The following is an 18,481-nucleotide window of genomic DNA, read 5'->3' as shown; positions in this document are numbered from 1 at the left end:
TATTTTTTAGTAGAGACGGGGTTTCACCATGTTAGCCAGGATGGTCTCGATCTCCTGACCTCGTGATCCGCCCGTCTTGGCCTCCCAAAGTGCTGGGATTGGGCCACCGCGCCCGGCCAAAATGATCTAGAATTTAAGCTTGGGTGTCTATCAGTAAAGCTTCACTGTCACAGTCATGCCCATCATTTACTGTCTGTGGCTGCTCCTGCACTCCAAGGGCCGAGCTGAGTGGTCACCACAGAGACTCTCTGGCCCAGAGAGCCCAAAGCATTTACTCTCTGGCCTTTTGCAGAACAAGTTTGCTGACCCCTGCACCGAGCGGTCGACTTCTTCTGCCACCTTCATTGGACATGTTGAGGGGGCCTAAGAAGGGGTGGGCTAGGGAGAGCCGAATGGATGAGGGCCCTGGAGATGGTCAAGATCAGGCAGAGGGCGTCTGTGGCTCAAGGCTGAGGAGGTGAGAATCTGAGCTGGGTCCCCACCCCCAGAACTGCTGATTTTCAGAAGTGATGTTGACACCGGGATCTGTGAGATGGGGAGACAGGAGTGATAGATCTGTCAGAGGAAAGACTCGGGAATGGGAAGGCCACTCCTGGGCTGGCTGGAACGTCTTTGGAATATTTTGTGCTTGAGAAGTCAGCAGCCATGGAGACAACTGGCAATACACAAACAGGGTTGCGGGAGGCTGAGGCACGGAGGGGGTCCGAGGAGGGGAAGCAGAGAGGCAGAGAGCGCTGAGCCGTCTGGCCCTGGGACGGTGGCCATCACCACTGACATCTGCCCCCTGCCTTCTGCCAGGGCGGGAGCCAGTTCTGCTACCCACCCACCCTCTGTCTCAGAGCCTAGCCAAGTGCTGGGGGTGAAAAGGAGGTGATTTAGGGACCACCCTTAGCCAGCTCTGGATCTTTGGAGAAATGTGAAAAATGCAGAAAGTTCAAACAACAAGATCATATTCCTGGAGACCCTCTGCCAGTTGATAATGTTTAATTTTTTATTGTGGTAAAATACATACAAGGTAAAACTTACCACTTTAACCATTTTTAAGTATCAGGTTCGGTGGCATTGAGTACATTCAGTGTAGGCAGTGGACAGAGCCGCTGCCACTGTCCACCTCCAGGACGCTTTTATCCTCCCAAGCTGAAGCCCTGTCCCCCTTAAACACGACCTCCCCGTTCCCCCCACCTCACCCCCTCGCACCCACCGTTCCACTTCCTGTCTCTATGAACTTAACTACTCTAGTAGTTAACACACGAGTAGAATCGTGCAGTCCTTGTCTCTTGTGACTGGTTTGTTTCCCTTAGCGCAATGTTTTTGGGGTTCATCCATGCCATAGCAGGCGTCAGACTTTTCAAGGCAGAATAATCGCCCCTTGTACCACATTTGGTTTATTCACTCCCAGTTGCTAATTCTTTTTTTTTGAGATGGAGTCTCGCTGTGTCACCCAGGCTGGAGTGCAGTGGCGTGATCTCAGTTCACTGAAACCTCCACCTCCTGGGTTTAAGCAATTCTCCTGCCTCAGCCTCCCATGTAGCTGGCACTACAGGCGTGTGCCACCACACCTGGCTAATTTTTGTATTTTTAGTAGAGGCAGGCTTTTGCTATGTTGACCAGGTTGATCTTGAACTCCTGACCTCAGGTGATCCGCCTGCCTCGGCCTCCCAAAGTGCTTGGATTACAGGCATGAGTCATTGTGCCCAGCTGTGCCTGCCTCTTCACTGAGATGCTCGTTCCTTGGCGCAGCTTGCTGTGTGCGTTTGTGAGCTCCTTGTGTGTACAGAAGTCTAGTTGGTTCTTATCTGCTATCTAGAGGTTCAGTGGTTTCATTTTTCTTGGTAGAAACTGGCTGCAAAGCATTTGAGTAGGTGTCTCCTTGGGTTTCTCCAGGCACAGTCATCAAATGTTTTAGGTCACAGCACACATTATATATACATTTCATACGTCCCAGGTTGTCTTACCCACACTGGTGTGTCCTCATGGGGCAGAAGTTCCCTGACACAGTGCTGAGCCTACCTGTGGCCAAAGTTCAAGGGCATTTTCTATTTTTTTTTTCTTTTTTTCTTCTTATGCTGGTGTTGACCCACTAAATTGATTTCAGGATCTACAATAGGGCTGCAAATTGCAGTTTGAGGAACCACCCTCAGGTATTTCCTAATAGAGGAATTTCAGGGGGCTTTGGGCCTTCTCAGTGGTGCCAGATCCTGCCATGTTGCTCCCGCCTTGGAGGAGACAGGACTGGTGACAGCTCCCCTTTCCCTCATCCTCAGTATTTTTAGACATAAAATTGCTTTTTACTGGTCTGTTGGGTGTTGAATTTTTGTTTGAAACTGAGAATCTCTTTACATATTTATTAGTTCTTTGGTTTTCCTCTTGTATGGAGCACCAATTTTTTTCTGTTGAGATGTTGCTCCTTTTCATCATGAATTTATAGGAGTTCTTTATATATTCTGGATACTAATCCTTTTGTTTATCAATTTTCCTTCTTTCGTTTTTTTGAGACAGAGTCTCACTCTGTTGCCCAGGCTGGAGTGCAGTGATGTGATCTCAGCTCACTGCAACCTCCGCCTCTTGGGTTCAAGCGATTCTTCTGCCTCAGCCTCCCAAGTAGCTGGGACTACAGGCACCCGCCACCTCGCCCGGCTAATTTTTTGTATTTTTAGTAGAGACGGGGTTTCACCGTGTTAGCCAGGATGGTCTCGATCTCCTGACCTCGTGATCCGCCCGTTTCGGCCTCCCAAAGTGCTGGGATTACAGGCTTGAGCCACCGCGCCCGGCCTGTTAATTTCTTTTTAATGAATTGGAAGGGCTCATTTGTGCTGACACAGGTGGGAAACTGAGAAAAGAGAACGCCTGGAGGTTTTTGTGAAATTGCTGAGGTGGGAACAGGGTTCCTGTAGCTTAGTGGTTCTCCTTGGGAGGGATTTTGTTCTCCAAGGCACATTTGGCAAAGCCTGGAGATGTTCTGGTTGTCGTACTGGGAAGGGAGGTACTAGTGGCATCCAGAGCTGAGGGATGCTGCTCCGCCTCCTGCGATGGACAGGGTGGCCCGGCCCAGGTGGAGAATGTGGCCTACCCCGTATAGAGCTGTGCACCAGCAGGATGCACTCCTGTGGTTAGCCAGTACCCACTGGGTGCCGAGGCGCCACGTACTGCTGTGAGACAGGTCGCAAGTCCACGACCTTGACCATCTCCTCTCTCTTCCTCCCCCAGGCGGGTCTTGACGAGCCCTGCCTGGGCTGACGCGTGCGGAGGATGGAAACACTTGCCCGGCAATGTCTCTGGGCCGCCTCCTTCGCAGGGCCTCCTCCAAAGCCTCGGACCTCCTGACCCTCACCCCTGGTGGCAGCGGTGGCGGGTCCTCCTGTGTCCTGGATGGAGAGATCATCTACTCCAAGAACAATGTCTGCGTGCACCCGCCGGAGGGGCTGCAGGGGCTGGGGGAGCACCACCCAGGTGAGCCAGGGCAGGCGAGGCTCCAGGGTCACACAGCCCAGGTTATTTTCTGAGTGAGGGCTCTAAAGGCCCTGGATCACAGCACATAAGAGAGACAAGTGCATTTGGTTCCTTTTCCAGAATGTGTAACTAACTGCAGGTGTCCTCCCGGAAGGAGGGTCTGGGGCTGTTAAGTCTGGCTCATGGCAGGCTGGGTGAGTCCCTCAGCCCTGCTGCTTCCAGAGGGAGGGACAAAAAGATGGGTTAGTGATCCCTGAGGCCTGCCTGGCCCCTTGTCATTCGTGTGAATGACTTGCAACAAATAAATGCATTGCTTTGTTCATCTGTTGCTTTATTTAATTTGCACAACCACCTCATGGGCGTGGCCAGGGCCCCAGCAGGCCTCTTAGGTGGGTAAGGACGCCGGTGTTCAGAGAGGCTGAGGGACTCTCGGCTGCACAGTGCCGGTCTGCGGTGGAGGTGGGCTGCAGGGCAGTCTTTGGACTCTTTCTTCTCATTTCTTCCTGTTGCCGTCCCCTTCCCTGGCTGCTAAAAAGGTATTTCAGGGTCCTGCAGCCTAGCGGTGGCCTGCACTGGCACACCCTAACATTTGCTTGGCCTGGGCAAGAGTACGGACAGAAGCCCCAGACAGATGGCAAAATAGTAAAGTTATCGTCTGGGCACGGTGGTTCACAAGGCTGAGGTGGGAGGATTGCTTGAACCCAGGAGTTTGATACCAGCCTGGGCAACAGAGTTAGACTTCATCTCTATTTAAAAACAAAGTTACACATTACAGTGAGATCTGGGTACTTTATACAAATTACGTTTCAGTCGAATACTGAATAAATTTTTAAACAAGACAAAAGTTTAAATTATGCCAATGAAACATTTAAAGCGAGTGTTCTGTCCCCCTGCCTTGATAAGTGTATCTTTAAAGCCACTGGCTGGCTGGCTGCGGCTGTGTGGGCAGGGGCTTCTCTGGAGTGCCCTAGAAAGGGGTGCAGGTTCTAGGCGATGCAGCCCCCTGACCCAGAGGCCGCCTGGCCTGAGGTCTTCTAGAGAGAGACCGGGGAGCAGCCGTTGCGGACCCGCTTGCTGATCTCAAAGCTGCGTGCTTCTGGGATGTGGAAACACTTCTCAGCCTCAGGCTCATGTTACCCTAATGCACAGCTGGCTGACATTCCCCAAATCTCCCAGCTTCTCTTGGCAACAGGAGCAGTGCTTAGGAGATTCTAGGGGTCTGAGTTATGGAGACCTGGAGACTGGGTGGGGGAGGCCCAGGAATCGGGATATCCCAAAGCTGCTTGATGCTGTGTTAGGAAATGCCACTCCCCCCAGAACTGAGCACTCACCCACTTGCTCTAGCCTGGGAGAAATTGCTCCTCTCCATGTCCCCAGCAACCCCATGCGTGACGGCAATGCTCACCTCTAAAGGTGGCCCCTTCCTCCAACAACCTGCATTTTAAAAACGCCACGAGTGCCACTCATGATTGGAAAAGGTCCAAATACCACCCAGCTTGGATGAATTCTTTTTGTGAAATAGAATGAAGTCTCCAGCCTCCATCCCTCCTAACAGTGCTGTAAAGCCATGAAGCTGGGCACCTGGGCTGCTGGGCTCACACAGACAGGGAGGCCTTAGGCAGGTGCGCCCTGGGGCCAGGGTCGGGGCTCTGAACACAGGGAGAGCCCCTGGTACTTGGAAAAGTGCGTGGCAAGCCTGAACTGATGGCTCATCACCTGTGATCCCAGCACGTGGGGAGGCTGAGGTGGGTGGTTCACTTGAGCTCAGGAATTTGAGACTAGCTTGGGCAGCATAGTGAAACCTTATTTCTAAAAAAAAGAAAAAAAAAAAGAGAAAAAAAATTAGCTGGATGTGGTGGTGTGCACCTGTAGTCCCAGCTATTCAGGAGGCTGAGGTGGGTGGATTGCTTGAGCCTGGGAGGTGGAGGTTGCAGTGAGCTGAGATTGTGCCACTGCACTCCAGCTTGAGACACAGAGTGAGACCCTGTCTCAAAGGAAAAAAATAAACAAACCCAAAAACCAAAAAGAAAGGCGCATGGCAGACTGGTGCTCGGGGACCAGTGCCCCCTGGATCTGCTAGAAGTGTGTTCTTAGAAAACACGCGTAGCTGGAATTCATTTCAAGCTCCCCAGTTTCCCTCTGGTGTTTTTGCTTAGGGCCAGGCTGTATCTGAGGCCGGACTGGCACTTCACTAAAGGGCGGTGGCCTCTCCGAGCAGCTCGCCAAAGGTGCCACAAGGGCCTCATCCACAGCCTCCTGGCCTCTAACACACCGTCCCCTGGCTCCTCACAGGTTACCTGTGCTTGTACATGGAGAAAGATGAGATGCTGGGAGCCACCCTCATCTTGGCGTGGGTCCCCAACTCCCGCATCCAGAGGCAGGACGAGGAGGCCCTACGCTACATCACGCCCGAGAGCTCCCCCGTTCGCAAGGCACCCCACCCTCGGGGCCGGCGCACCCGGAGCTCAGGAGCCTCCCACCAGCCCTCCCCCACGGAGCTGCGGCCCACCCTGACCCCAAAAGATGAGGACATCCTGGTGGTGGCCCAGAGCATTCCGGACGGCGTGCTCGCCAGCCCTGCGCCGGAGGACGAGGAGAAGCTGGCTCAGGGCTTGGGGGTGGATGGTGCCCAGCCGGCCTCGCGGCCTGCCCGCAGCCCCTCTGGGATCTTGTCGACAGTCAGTCCGCAGGATGTCACCGAGGAGGGGCAGGAGCTGCGGCCCGAGGCTGGGGAGGAGGATGGCTCCTTGGAACTGTCAGCTGAGGGCGTGAGCAGAGACAGCTCCTTCGACTCAGACTCAGATGCCTTCTCCTCGCCCTTCTGCCTCTCGCCCATCAGCACGGCACTGGCCGAGAGCCGCGGCTCCGTGTTTCTGGAAAGCGATAGCAGGTGAGTTCCTGGTTCTGGGTGTGGCCTCTCGGGAGGCCCCCAAGGCCTGACCTGGGCAGGAAGCAGTCACCTGCATCACCTGTGATGCTAGGTGAGCGCTGGAGGCATCTGCCCGACCTGCCTGTGACTGGCTGTGGCAGGAGCCCCTCCCCGAGGCGAGGGTTTCAGCAGGGAGTCCCCACTTTCCACTCCACCAAGAGGACTGTGAAGGGTGCGCCAGGGCATCCACATTCTTCTCTCTCCTTGAGCCTTACTAGGACTAAACGCCCTGCCAGGTCTGACAGGTCCCTGACCAAGGCCAAGCCCCCAGGAGTTCTTGTCCCTTCTGTTCCCATCGCCAGAGAGGCAGGAGACTGTCAGTCCTCAAGCAAGTGCTCGAGAGGCCCGGGTGGCATCATTAGGCTCACGCACAGGGCTGGCCCAAGCCCAGATGTGCTGCTCTGCTTGGTCCTTAGCTCCCCGCTCTGCCCTGAAGCCCACCAGGCACGTGACCTGGCCCCCTGTGGTCCCCGGAGGTGTCAGCCTCCCTCTTTCTCATAACTGTGGAGGATGGAACGTAGTCCCGGGGCAGTGTTGACCATATTCACCTGACTCGGCAGCCGCTCTGCACCCGGGGGAGTCCAGCCGGAGTACCTGGACTCCTTGGTGGCCACGCTTGCAGGAGTTAGAGTTGGACCCATGCCCTGTGGGGGTTTCCCTGGGCCTTGGAACCCAAAGAGACTTTCCTGAGTGGGGAGCGTTGCATGGTGCCACAAGGGTCCCCATGGCCTTGGGGTGAGTGCCAGTGTGGTCGCATAGGCCCGGAGCCCCACAGCCAGCACAGGGGCCCTGCATCTACTTCCACAGCCCCTTCCTATGCCCTGGCCGTGGTCCTTACGCTCATTAGATTTCTAGGCGAATAATGGTGGTGACCACAGACAACAGTAAGAACTGACATCAGTCAGCGAGCAGGTCATTAACTGTTGAGCTCGTGGTGTGAGCTGGGCCCATGCTGGACGTGGGTGGTGCAGGCCTTGCCTGGGCGCTGGACACCATGGGCTGTGGATGGTGCACGTGTGTGCTTTCCACAGCCCCACGCCCTGTGAGGTGGGCCCTCACATTATCCCCTGCTATCGAAGGGGAAAGGGTGGCTCAGAGAAGGTCAGCAACTTGCCAGGCATCACCCAGCCAGTGCCTGGGCCAACCTGGGATGTGAACCCAGCTGGGTCTGCCCCAGGGCTGCAGCATAAAAGGTCACCCCGGGCCGATTAAGCCAGGGAGTGGCAGGGCATGACGTAGGGACTCAGGCTTTGCTGGCCTCAGCAGGGGTGACTGTGGGACTGGTTCTTCCCTGATTTTATCCCTCCAATAAGATGCAGTCCATTAGAGCCCCAGGGTGAACCGATAACATTCATCTCAATTATTTGAGAGTGCAGATAAAAGGAAGCCGTGAGCCGTGACCGAGGACTCCAGGTCCCAGGAGGCTTGCTGAGCTGGGTGGCGTCAGGGGCCAGGGAACCCGAGGGGGTGGTGGGGGCGGGGGACCGAACACTGGTCCTGGCCTGGGTCCCGCTGGCCGGACTCAGTCGGAGCTCCCCCTGGTGGTGCCGGGCCGACAGTGCAGCAGAACCTGCGGGCGTCCCCACGTCCCCGCATCCCCAGGGCCCAGGCGAGGGGAAGGTCCCAGCTGTGTCCCAGACAGGTGGTGGGGTTGGCCTACGGTCTTGGGGCTGAGGACTCCGTGGCAGAACCACAACCAGAACCTGGCCAGTCAGCTCTCTGTCCAGCAGCCCCATCTCGTAGGGAGCTCAGGTTTAGGAGTTAGGGAGTTCAGTGCTGGTTGAGTCCTGGCACCCCTGGTAAGTGTGAACCTGGGAACTTCTTTCTCTTCTTGGAGACTCGGTTTCCCTGTTTGTAAGATGAGGCTGGTAATATCCACTTGCTGGGGGTATTGTGAGAATGCACCCCGGTTCCCCTTTCCCCGCCCTCCGCCTTGCTGGTTCTCCAACCTGGCTGCATGTGGGGTGCTCCTGGGGGAACCTTTATACAACGCTGATGCCCAGGTGCCACCAGGTACTTCTAGAGCAGTGATTCTCACCCAGGGCTGAGTCTGTCCCCAGGGGTGTGTGGCAATGCTAGGAGACACTTTTTGTCACAACTGAGGTAGGGGTGTATTGACATCAGTGAGCAGCGGACAGGGGTGCTGTACACTCACTCTGGAAGCCAAGCTGCCCCTCTGCCTGGGACCCGCCAGGGACCTCCCATCATTTTCAGGATGAAGCGTCATCTCCTTCACTCGGGGTCGAAGACCCACCACCATCTGGCCCTGCTGAGCGATGCCACCTCCCTCCCTGCCCCCGCACTGTGCACACCTCCAAGTTCGTCTTCCTCTCTGCCTCTAGATCTCGTGGGGCTCTCTCTGCCTCATGCCTTTGGCCGGGGATCCCCTCGGCCTGGGCTTCTTCCTCCTACTCTCTCCTAACCGGCCAGCTTGTATGTTTGAGACTCAGCTCCTGGGGCGGGGCACCTTCGTGTCAGCTTTTGGTGGAGGCTTCTCTATTCCCCCCAGCCCTGGGCTGAGGAGGGCACTCCCCATGGCCCCCTTCTCTGCTCTGACACTCGAGCCCCCACTGAGGTACCCCGTCCGCCTGTCCGTCCCCAACTGCTGGGAGGCAGATGGTGGTGCAGGAGTAAATTTTGGGGTCCGACACATCTGTTTCCAGTCCTGGCATCACCCCGAGTTGTGTGTGATCTTGTGGCCGTTAACCTCCCACGTCCAAAACACAGATTCCTCACGAGTGTGAAATGGGGCCAAGAACCCCCTTGCAGGCTGGGCGCGGTGGCTCAAGCCTGTAATCCCAGCACTTTGGGAGGCCGAGACGGGTGGATCACAAGGTCAGGAGATCGAGACCATCCTGGCTAACATGGTGAAACCCCGTCTCTACTAAAAAAATACAAAAAAACTAGCCGGGCGAGGTGGCGGGCGCCTGTAGTCCCAGCTACTCTGGAGGCTGAGGCAGGAGAATGGCGTAAACCCGGGAGGCAGAACTTGCAGTGAGCCAAGATCTGGCCACTGCACTCCAGCCTGGGCGACAGAGCGGGACTCCGTCTCAAAAAAAAAAAAAAAAAAAAAGAATCCCCTTGTAGGGTAGAGTTGGCATGAGGGTTGAGTACCAGCCTGGGGCATGGGGTCAGCGAGCCTGGCCTGGGACTCATCCCCACCCGGAGACCGTGACTGGGGGTGCTTACCGCAGCCTGGCCCTGCTCCTGATGAAGGCTCAGAAAATGCCTCTTGGCCACGTGGCTGCGGGCTTGGTGCGGCTCACTCCTCAGGCCTGTGTCAGCCCAGTCCAGGCGGGGCTCGCTGAACGTGGCGAGGTGCAGCTTTGTGCCGGGACGGGGTGGATGTGGATGGGACTCTCCTCACTCCTCCGGAAGTGTGTGCTTCGGTCCAAGGCTGGAGTGAAAATAGCCTGTCTCCAAGACAGACTGCTGGGAGCTTTCTTTTTATTTTTAAAAAGTAGATACGGAGGCCGGGCGCTGTGACTCATGCCTGTAATCCCAGCACTTTGGGAGGCCAAGGTGGGTGGATCGCTTGAGCCTCGGAGTTCAAGACCAGCCTGAGGAAAATGGTAAAACCTCGTCTCGAGGCCCCCAGAGGACTGGCCACTCTCCAGGGGTGTTGGTGAGGACTCGGGTGCACCCATCGCCACTCTGAGGGGTGGGACATCTATCAATAATTAACTGTGTGGTTGAGTCCCCCGGGAGGGCAGAGCAGGTAGGCCGGCTCGAGGGCTCCCTCTAGTGGTGGATCTGAAGACCTGCACTTGCAGGCTGCGTGTCTGGCTGGGATTGGCCAGGAAAGACAACGCCCCCACCCCCCCCGGGGGGGGCGAGGGTTCCCCCCCCATATGGTTATTTGGCAAGTAGTTCACAGAAGAGCTGAGGGGTCAGAAAAGTGTCCCCCGGGCTGCCCACATTCGTGTGCTACCTGTAGAGTATGGCCAGGCGGGGCCTGGATGCTGGAGGGTGAGCCCACCTACCAAACCCAGGGGTCTCCTTTGGAACCCCCAGCCCCCAGTCCAGCGACGGCCTGGAAATCCTTGACCAAGTGAGTATTCAAGGCTGACTTGGGGGATGGGCTGATAAGGAGAGCTGCTGTCGCCAGTGCAAAGTCCTGCCTCCCCGCGCTGAGACCCCAAGACCCTGAGCTTCCCCGAGCCGGGGGTGAGTCCTGAGCTATCTTGGTCCTGTACCCTCCTCAGTGTCAGAAAGCAAGGCTCTGGGGTGTGCTGGGGAGGGTGGCCACCAGGCACGACTGGTCATCCTGCCCTTGGTTTCTGTGCTGGAAGGTACCGTCCAGCCTAAAAGGCCAGTTGGGCGAGGGTGTGGGAAAACGGGGCACCATGGGGCCGGCACCGTGTCCGCTGGCCCTGCCCTGGGGATGTGCATGAATGACCTGGATAAAGAGCTGAAACAAGCCTGGGAAACATAGAGAGACCCCGTCTCTACCAAAAAAGAAAAAAATTAGCTGGGTGTGGTGGTGCACACCTTTGGTCCCAGCTACTCCAGAGGCTGAGGCAGGAGGACTGCTTGAGCCTGGGAGGTGGAGACTGCAGTGAGCCATGATCGCACCAGTGCACTCAAGCCTGAGTGACAGAGTGAGACCTTGTCAAAACAAAACAAAACAAATACTAGATTCTGCTCCCTAAGTGAAAATGTGTCTTCTGGACCTCATCCTAAGAAAGAATCCAAATTACAGATAGAAAGGCCAAAGTGGCCAGCATGTAGCTCAAGCCTATAATTCCAGCACTTTGGGAGGCTAAGGCGGGCAGATCACTTGAGGTTGGGAGTTCAAGGCCAGCGTGGCCAACACAGTGAAACCCCATCTCAACTAAAAATACAAAAATTAGTTCAGCGTGGTGGCATGTGCCTATAATCCCAGCTACTTGGGAAGCTGAAGGAAGAGAATTGCTTGAACTTGGGAGGCAGAGGTTGCAGTGAGCCGAGATGGCGCCCCTGCACTCCAGCCTGGGTGACAGAGCTAGACCTTGTCTCAAAAGAAAAAAAAAAGTAGAAAGACAAAAGCATCTGCATGAAGATGTTCACTGTGGTATTCCTTACAGTGGAGAAAAAGGAGCAGATCGTAAGAATCCAATAGCAGAGGAGGTGGATCGACTAAGGTCTCTCTAAGATCCCTCTATTGGATCGGGGAGTTTCCAAACCTGGGCTCACAAGCCCCTGAAATCTTTTTTTTTTTTTTTTGAGACAGAGTCTTGCTCTGTCGCCCGGCTGGAGTGCAGTGGCCAGATCTCAGCTCACCGCAAGCTCTGCCTCCCAGGTTTATGCCATTCTCCTGCCTCAGCCTCCCAAGTAGCTAGGACTACAGGCGCCCGCCACCTCACCCGGCTAGTTTTTTGTATTTTTTAGTAGAGACGGGGTTTCGCTGTGTTAGCCAGGATGGTCTCGATCTCCTGACCTCGTGATCCGCCCGTCTCGGCCTCCCAAAGTGCTGGGATTACAGGCTTGAGCCACTGCGCCTGGCCACCCCTGAAATCTTACCCCACTTTTTTTATATGAGGAGGGGGCACCATCTGACTTCCCAAAAGGTCTGTGACCCGTAAAAGGTTCAGAAGCTCAGTGCTGCCAGATAGAAGAAGATGTGGGATTGACAAGGACTGTCAAACAGTCCGTGCTGTGTTGCGCAGTAGAAATTTACAGTGAATCAGACACAAAGCAGGAAACAGGTTATGATTCTGCACATTGCAGTTGAACTCTGTGAAGAGGCCTGAGGTGCGGATGAGGCTCTCAGGGTAGGGCTGCCCAGCAGGGCTTCTGCCAGGACCGACAGAACCCAGGTCTGCGCTGTCCTGCACAGCGGCCGCTGGCTTCATGCAGCTCTTGAACCCTTGAAATGGTGCAAGTGCAACCGAGCAACCGAATTTTTAATTTTGCATAATATGGATTAATAAAATTGTTTTTAATTTAAAAATGTTTTAAAATTTCGTTTTTAGAGACAGTCTCACTCTATGGCTCAGGCCGGCATGCAGTGGTGGCAGCACAATCACAGCTCACTGCAGCTTCGACCTCCCGGGCTCGAGTGATCCTCCCACCTCAGCCTCTCGAGTCGCTGGGATTGCAGGCGTGCGCCACCATGCCCAGTTCATTTATTTTATTTTATTTTTTAGAGACAGAGTCTCACTGTGTTGCCCAGGCTGGTCTCAAACTCCTAGGCTCAAGTGACCCTCCTGCCTGGGCCTCCCGAAATGCTGGGATTACAGGCATGAGCCACGTGCCCGGCCTTGATTAATATAGACTGGAATAGCACCTGTGGTCAGTGGCCACGGCAGTGGATGGCAGAGGTTGAGAGGAAGATGTGTTCATGTATTAGCCTGGTGTGATTATGAGCACTTTTTAAAAAAATTTTTCTGTTTTCAAAAATGTTATTCTAGGATTATATTAAGCTTAAGATGAAAACCAATGTATAAAAATAGACAGGGAGAACCCTGCACATTTGGGCAGGCTTAGCATCTCCCACTGCCCTTCATGCTTGCTAATTAATGGAGAGGCCTCCAGGGTGAGCTGGTCACTGAGGTCCGTCCAGTGACACCCGTGCCACCGGCCTGCCACCTTAGGTCCCGTGCCGCCAGCGGGGCCTCCCCCGGGGAAGTGAGCGTTTCATTCTCTCTCTCCCCAGGTCCTCTTGTCTTTCCCGGCATGCGTTCTCGAGGCAGCCAGTCTAGGCAAGACGGTGTTTGGGTGTTGGGATGGGCTGGGTGGCCTGGCTTCAGGGTTTGGCGACTTAGTACTGTGGTTTCTGTCATGCAGTTCCTGCCAGGTCAGACTTAGTCCAAGCAGGTTGGTGTGGCCACAGGTGGGCAAGGGCCAGGAGCAATGTGCTGCCCACCCCGGGGTCCTGCTGGGACCCCCTGCCCTCCCTCTTTCCTCTTGCCCTTTCCTGCACACAAACTGGACACCTCACCCCAAGCATCGCCACTTCCCACCTTGCTCCCTGCTGCTGGAATGTTCTCCTCTCTCCTGCTGAAACCCCAGCCCACCTGCAGGCAGAGAAGACTTTCTTCTCCATAACCCCTGCTGGGACCTGAGTTTTCTCTCTGGAGAGCGCCTATCAAGGCCGCGTGGTGTTCCCTACATGCGCCACCGTGCCCGGGTGCTTCCTCGCAGGGTCCTCCCAGTGCCTGGGCCAGTGCTGTCAGCAGAGTGTCCTGCAATGCACGCGGTCCTGTGCCTATGCCCCACTGTGTGTGGTCACCACGCCCTGGAAACACAGAGGATGTGGCCAAGCAACTGGACTTTGGTCTTTCTTTATCTCCAATGAATGTGAAGTTTGAGAGTCACAGTGGGAGGCTTCTGGATGGAATGTTCCTGGGAGGATGGAAGGTGGACCCTAGAAACGTAGCAACCCTCCCAACAGGACAGGCCCGAAAAATTCTGACAAAAGTAATGGGGGAAAGGTAAGATGATAAGATAAGACTCCTTTACTCCCTCAGGGTGGCCGCTGTCATGGGGGCAATGGCACAAGGGTTCACCTGGAGCCGATCAGTGCTTGGACAGCAGACCCCAAGGGGCGGCCATTCCCCACCTCACATGGCTTCCCTGGCAGGTGCCGGCCCACCCCGCAGGGCATGTGAGGCAGAAATAAACGGCATCTAAGTGCTTTTTGCCTTTAGGAGGAACAGGCTCCCTGTCGATCGAGTATCAGTAGCAGTGGCTGAATTATTAATGGCGTTATCATTCATTGTTGGTGTAACGGCCCCTGTCCTCCCACACAGCACAGAGGACAGAAATGAGGCTCTTGGGGAAGAGTCCAGTCTCTGAGAATAAGCTAGAATCAGTGCACTCGGTGGGCCAGGACCCATTGCTGGGAAGCATCCTTGCAGGAGCTCCCACGGAAGGCCCTGGGGGTGTCATCCTGGCCTCGCGAAGGTCTGCTCGGGCTCTGGATCCGGTCTGCGTTTCCTGCCATTCCTTTTCTGCCCAACCCTCCAGGCAAGCCCGAGGCAGATGAGAAACTCCTAGAGGTGGGCAAAGAAGTGAGCAGTGGCACACGAATCAGGATGCGCTTTGCCCTTCCCGTCTCTGTTCCGGGGTGCAGCAGCTGCCCAGCAAATCAGAGCCCAGAGCAGGAGAGAGGGGGACACGAAGCGGGGGACGAGGAAGGGATTGGGAGGCAGGGGGTGGAGAGAAGGGCACGTGAGAGGGTCCAGGGTAGGAGACAGCAAGGAGAGGGGCAAGGAGTGAGCGGGGAGGGTGGGCCGTGCATGTCTTAGGGGCCACTCCAGCAGCAGCAGGGACCAGGGGTGGGTGCAGCACAGATATCCAGGAGAGGGGCAAGGAGTGAGTGGGGAGGGTGGGCCGTGCATGTCTTAGGGGCCACTCCAGCAGCAGCGGGGACCAGGGGTGGGTGCAGCACAGATATCCAGGTGCTGCCGCCACCCAGGGGAGGGACAACTGGGTCCCAGAGAGACCTCAGAGGTGGGATGGCCAGGAGCTGGGAGGGCTGCATCCTCCATTCCTCCCAAATTTCAGGATCAAGTCACCGATCCCAGTCTTGGGCCACCCAGGGTGCCCGGGGATGCCCTGAGAGCGCCCGCCGCCCCCTGAGGATGCTCCAGGAACCCCCGCCCACCCCTCCCGGGCCCCAGCACAGCCTGGCAGCCGGGAAGCCAGCAGCTCCTGAAGATCTGTTGTTTGGGTTTGTTTGTGCTTCTGTAACCGGGAGCTGAGATTTATTTCTTTAAAACATCCCATTGCCCGACACCCTGCAATCTGTTCTGTGTGTCGTTCAGACTAATCTCGTCTTGTTTCTGTAGCACTTGGCAGGCTCTGTGTGGCGTTCCTCCCTCCCCCAGACTCCCCCCCGCCCAAGCCAAGGTGGCCACTACCAGCTGCTCTGCCTGCGCCCAGAGGGTGGCCGATGCCAGGGGTCCGAGGGAAGCTGTTACAGGAAGGGCAGCTGGCTGGTCTAAGCCCCATGGACTGGCGTGTGGCCATGGTCAGTCTAGAAATGGCCACAGGACGTGGCCTCGCCCCGGGAGTCTCACTGCCAGGTGGAGAGGCCAAGCAGGCGCCCAGCCGAGCACTGGCCCCTCCCTGGCTGCCCCTCAGCTCCGGGAGCTTGAAGGGGCTGCCAAAGAATTCGGCCGGGACACCACTGTGCCCAGCCCTCTGGTGTGCGACTCTGGCGTGGCTGTTTGGCTCACACATGATGTCTAGGCAGGGAAGGGGCTGGCGGGCTTGGCTGGGCGAGGCCTGTAAGTGGGCAAGCTTTGGTCAGAGGCCCAGCTGTGAATCCAAGCCCCACTCAGGACCCCCAGGGGGTGGCCGTGGATGATGTTGAACCACGCTGTGCCTCAGTTTACTCCTCTGTGAAGTTGGGGCATTATGGGGGTTCAGGAAGGCTGTGCATGTAAAGCTCTGCGCAGAGAGCTCAGTACAGGGCAGGTAAACAGTCATCATCACTGTGTATCTGACTGAGTTGCCAGCCCCGTTGGATGTGCTTGTATCAGTGTCCCGGGGCTGCTGTGACCAAGGACCACAAACTGGGTTCTTGAAACAAGAGTGATTTATTCTCTCACAGTCCTAGAGGCCAGAAGTCCAAAATCAAGGTGTCTGCAGAGCCACCCTCTCTCTGGAAGGTCTAGGGGAGGGTCCCTCCAAATTGGTCTCTTCCAATTTGGGTGGCTGCAGGCATTCCTTGGCTTGTGGCCGCATCGTTCTGACCTCTGCCTCTGTTGCCACATGGACAGGGTATGTCCCTTTGTGTGCCCTCTCTTCTTCTCATACGGATGCCAGTCATTAGATAGGGCCCACCCGAATCCAGGGTGACCTCGTCTTAGCTTGGTGACATCTGCTGAGACCCTATTTCTGAATGAGGCCACACTGGGAGCTCCTATGTGGACACGAATCTCGGGGGAGCACCGTTCACCACGGCACATGCTCTATGGGTGCCGACCTGAATCCCAGACACAGAGCCTGATGTCAGCGTGGTCATCACCCTGTTTCGGGAAAGGGTGACGCAGAGCTCAAGCCTCCAGTGCAAAGTGATGGCTGAGCAGTGACTCTGGTTAAGAATAAAAAGCGAAAAACCAAACACAATCAGGGCCCTGAGCAACCCCTCGTTTCTGTCGTGTCAGTTGCTCCTCATGGCCCAGCCTCGTTGACCCTTAGAGCTGAGCGAGTGAGTCTGGTCAGGAGTCCTAGACAGGGGACAGTCCCTGGGGCCCCGGCAAAGACGCTGTAGAAACGGGCGTCAGAAGAGACAAAAGAGATTGTGCTCATTTTAGAAATTCGAGGGTGGCACTTTGGGAGGCTGAGGTGGGCGGATCACGAGGTCAGGAGATAGAGACCATCCTGGCTAACACGGTGAAACTTCGTCTCTACTAAAAATACAAAAAATTAGCTGGGCCTGGTGGCGGGCGCCTGTAGTCCCAGCTACTTGGGAGGCTGAGGCAGGAGAATGGCGTGAACCCGGGAGGTGGAGCTTACAGTGAGCCGAGATCGCACCACTGCACTCCAGCCTGGGCAACAAAGCGAGACTCTGTCTCAAAAAAAAGAAAAAGAAAGAAATTTGAGGGTGGCCAGGCTCGGTGGTTCACGCCTGTAATCCCAGCACTTTGAGGGCCCAAGGCGGGCGGATCACCTGAGGTCAGGATTTCAAGACCAGCCTGGCCAACATAGCGAAACCCCGTCTCTACTAAAAAATACAAAAATTAGCCGGGCGTGGTGATGGATGCCTGTAGTCCCAGCTACTTAGGAGGCTGAGACAGGAGAATCGCTTGAACCCAGGAGGCGGAGCTTGCAGTGAGCCGAGATCACACCACTGCACTTCAGCCTGGGCGACAGAGTGAGACTCCGTCTCAAAAAAAAAAAAAGAAAAGAAAAGAAATTTGGGGGGAAGGCAGAAGGGAAATATTTGTTTGTGATCTTTGATCCCTCTGGTGTTGCCGTTATCATTTGGGTTGGTTTTCTTCCTGGCCTTTCAAAGTTGGGAATTGTAATTGTCTATTCCAGGGGTTGGCTAGTGGGCCAGACAGCAAGTATTTTCTGCTTTGGGGGCCAAATGGTCTTGGCTGCAGCTTTTCAACTCTGCCCTTGTAGCATAGAAGCCACCACACAAGGTATGTTAACTGGCATGGCTGTGTTCCATTAAATTTTTTTTTTTTTTTCGAGACAGTATCTCGCTCTGCTGCCCAGGCTGGAGTACAGTGGTGTGATCTTGGCTTACTGCAACCTCCACCTCCCGAGTTCAAGTAATTCTCCTGCCTCAGCCTCCCGACTAGCTGGGACTATAGGTGCGCACCACCACACCCGGCTAATTTTTGTATTTTTACTAGAGACGGGGTTTCGCCATGTTGGCCAGGCTGATCTCAAAACTCCTGACCTCAGGTGATCCACCTGCCTCGGCCTCCCAGAGTGCTGGGATTACAGGCGTGAGCCACCGTGCCCGGCCCCATTCGCATTTTATTAAGGATACTGAAAGTGGAATTTCATATAATTTTCATGTGTTGTGAAATATTCTCCTCTGGATTTTTTTCAACATTTAAAAATGTTCAAAACCATCCTTCACACGGAAACCTGCACACAGGTGTTTGTAACCGCTTCCTTCATACAGGTGCAGTGGAAGCAGTCAGGATGCTCTCCAGTGGTGGGTGGATGAGGGAACAGTGGCACATCCCCGCAAGGGAATATTGTTTATCAATGAAAGGAAATGAGCTGTCAAGCCTTGAGCAGATGTGGAGGATGCTGAGATGTACATCCCTACATGAAAGAAGCCAGCCTGGGCCGGGCGCAGTGGCTCACACCTGTAACCCCAGCACTGTGGGAGGCCGAGGCGGGTGGATCACTTGAGCTCAGGAGACCAGCCTGGGCAACATGGTGAAACCTTGTCTCTAAGAAAATAATAAAATAAAATAAAAGAATAATAATAATACAAAAACTAGCCGGGCATGGTGGCTCACACCTGTAGTCCCAGCTACTTGGGGGGCTGAGGCAGGAGGATTGCTTGAGCCCAGTAGGTGGAGGTTGCAGTGAGCTTAGATGGCACCACTGCCCTCCAAACTGAGTGACAGAGTGAGACCCCATCTCAAAAAAAAAAAAAAAAAAAAAAAGTGGAGGAATTAAGGGGCAGGACTGGGCTTG

The 18,481-nt window shown here is 55.3% G+C and overlaps 1 protein-coding gene across 1 annotated transcript in view; it reads left to right on the top strand.

The window, feature by feature from the left end:
- Positions 1-3,202: 3,202 nt before the first annotated feature.
- The window catches only part of TBC1D16 (TBC1 domain family, member 16), a 78,566-nt gene continuing 63,287 nt past the window's right edge, over positions 3,203-18,481 (top strand). Inside the window, exons 1-2 of the mRNA XM_011957835.1 lie at positions 3,203-3,450; positions 5,743-6,340. Of these exons, the coding sequence (XP_011813225.1) occupies positions 3,270-3,450; positions 5,743-6,340 (779 nt within the window). The 5' untranslated portion in view covers positions 3,203-3,269. The remainder of the gene's footprint in view (positions 3,451-5,742; positions 6,341-18,481) is intronic.

Source organism: Colobus angolensis, unplaced genomic scaffold (assembly GCF_000951035.1).
Source record: "Colobus angolensis palliatus isolate OR3802 unplaced genomic scaffold, Cang.pa_1.0 Scaffold1, whole genome shotgun sequence".
NCBI lineage: Eukaryota > Metazoa > Chordata > Mammalia > Primates > Cercopithecidae > Colobus > Colobus angolensis.
The sequence above is the reverse complement of the archived record's forward strand: the minus strand, read 5'-3'. Positions and strand labels throughout refer to the sequence as shown.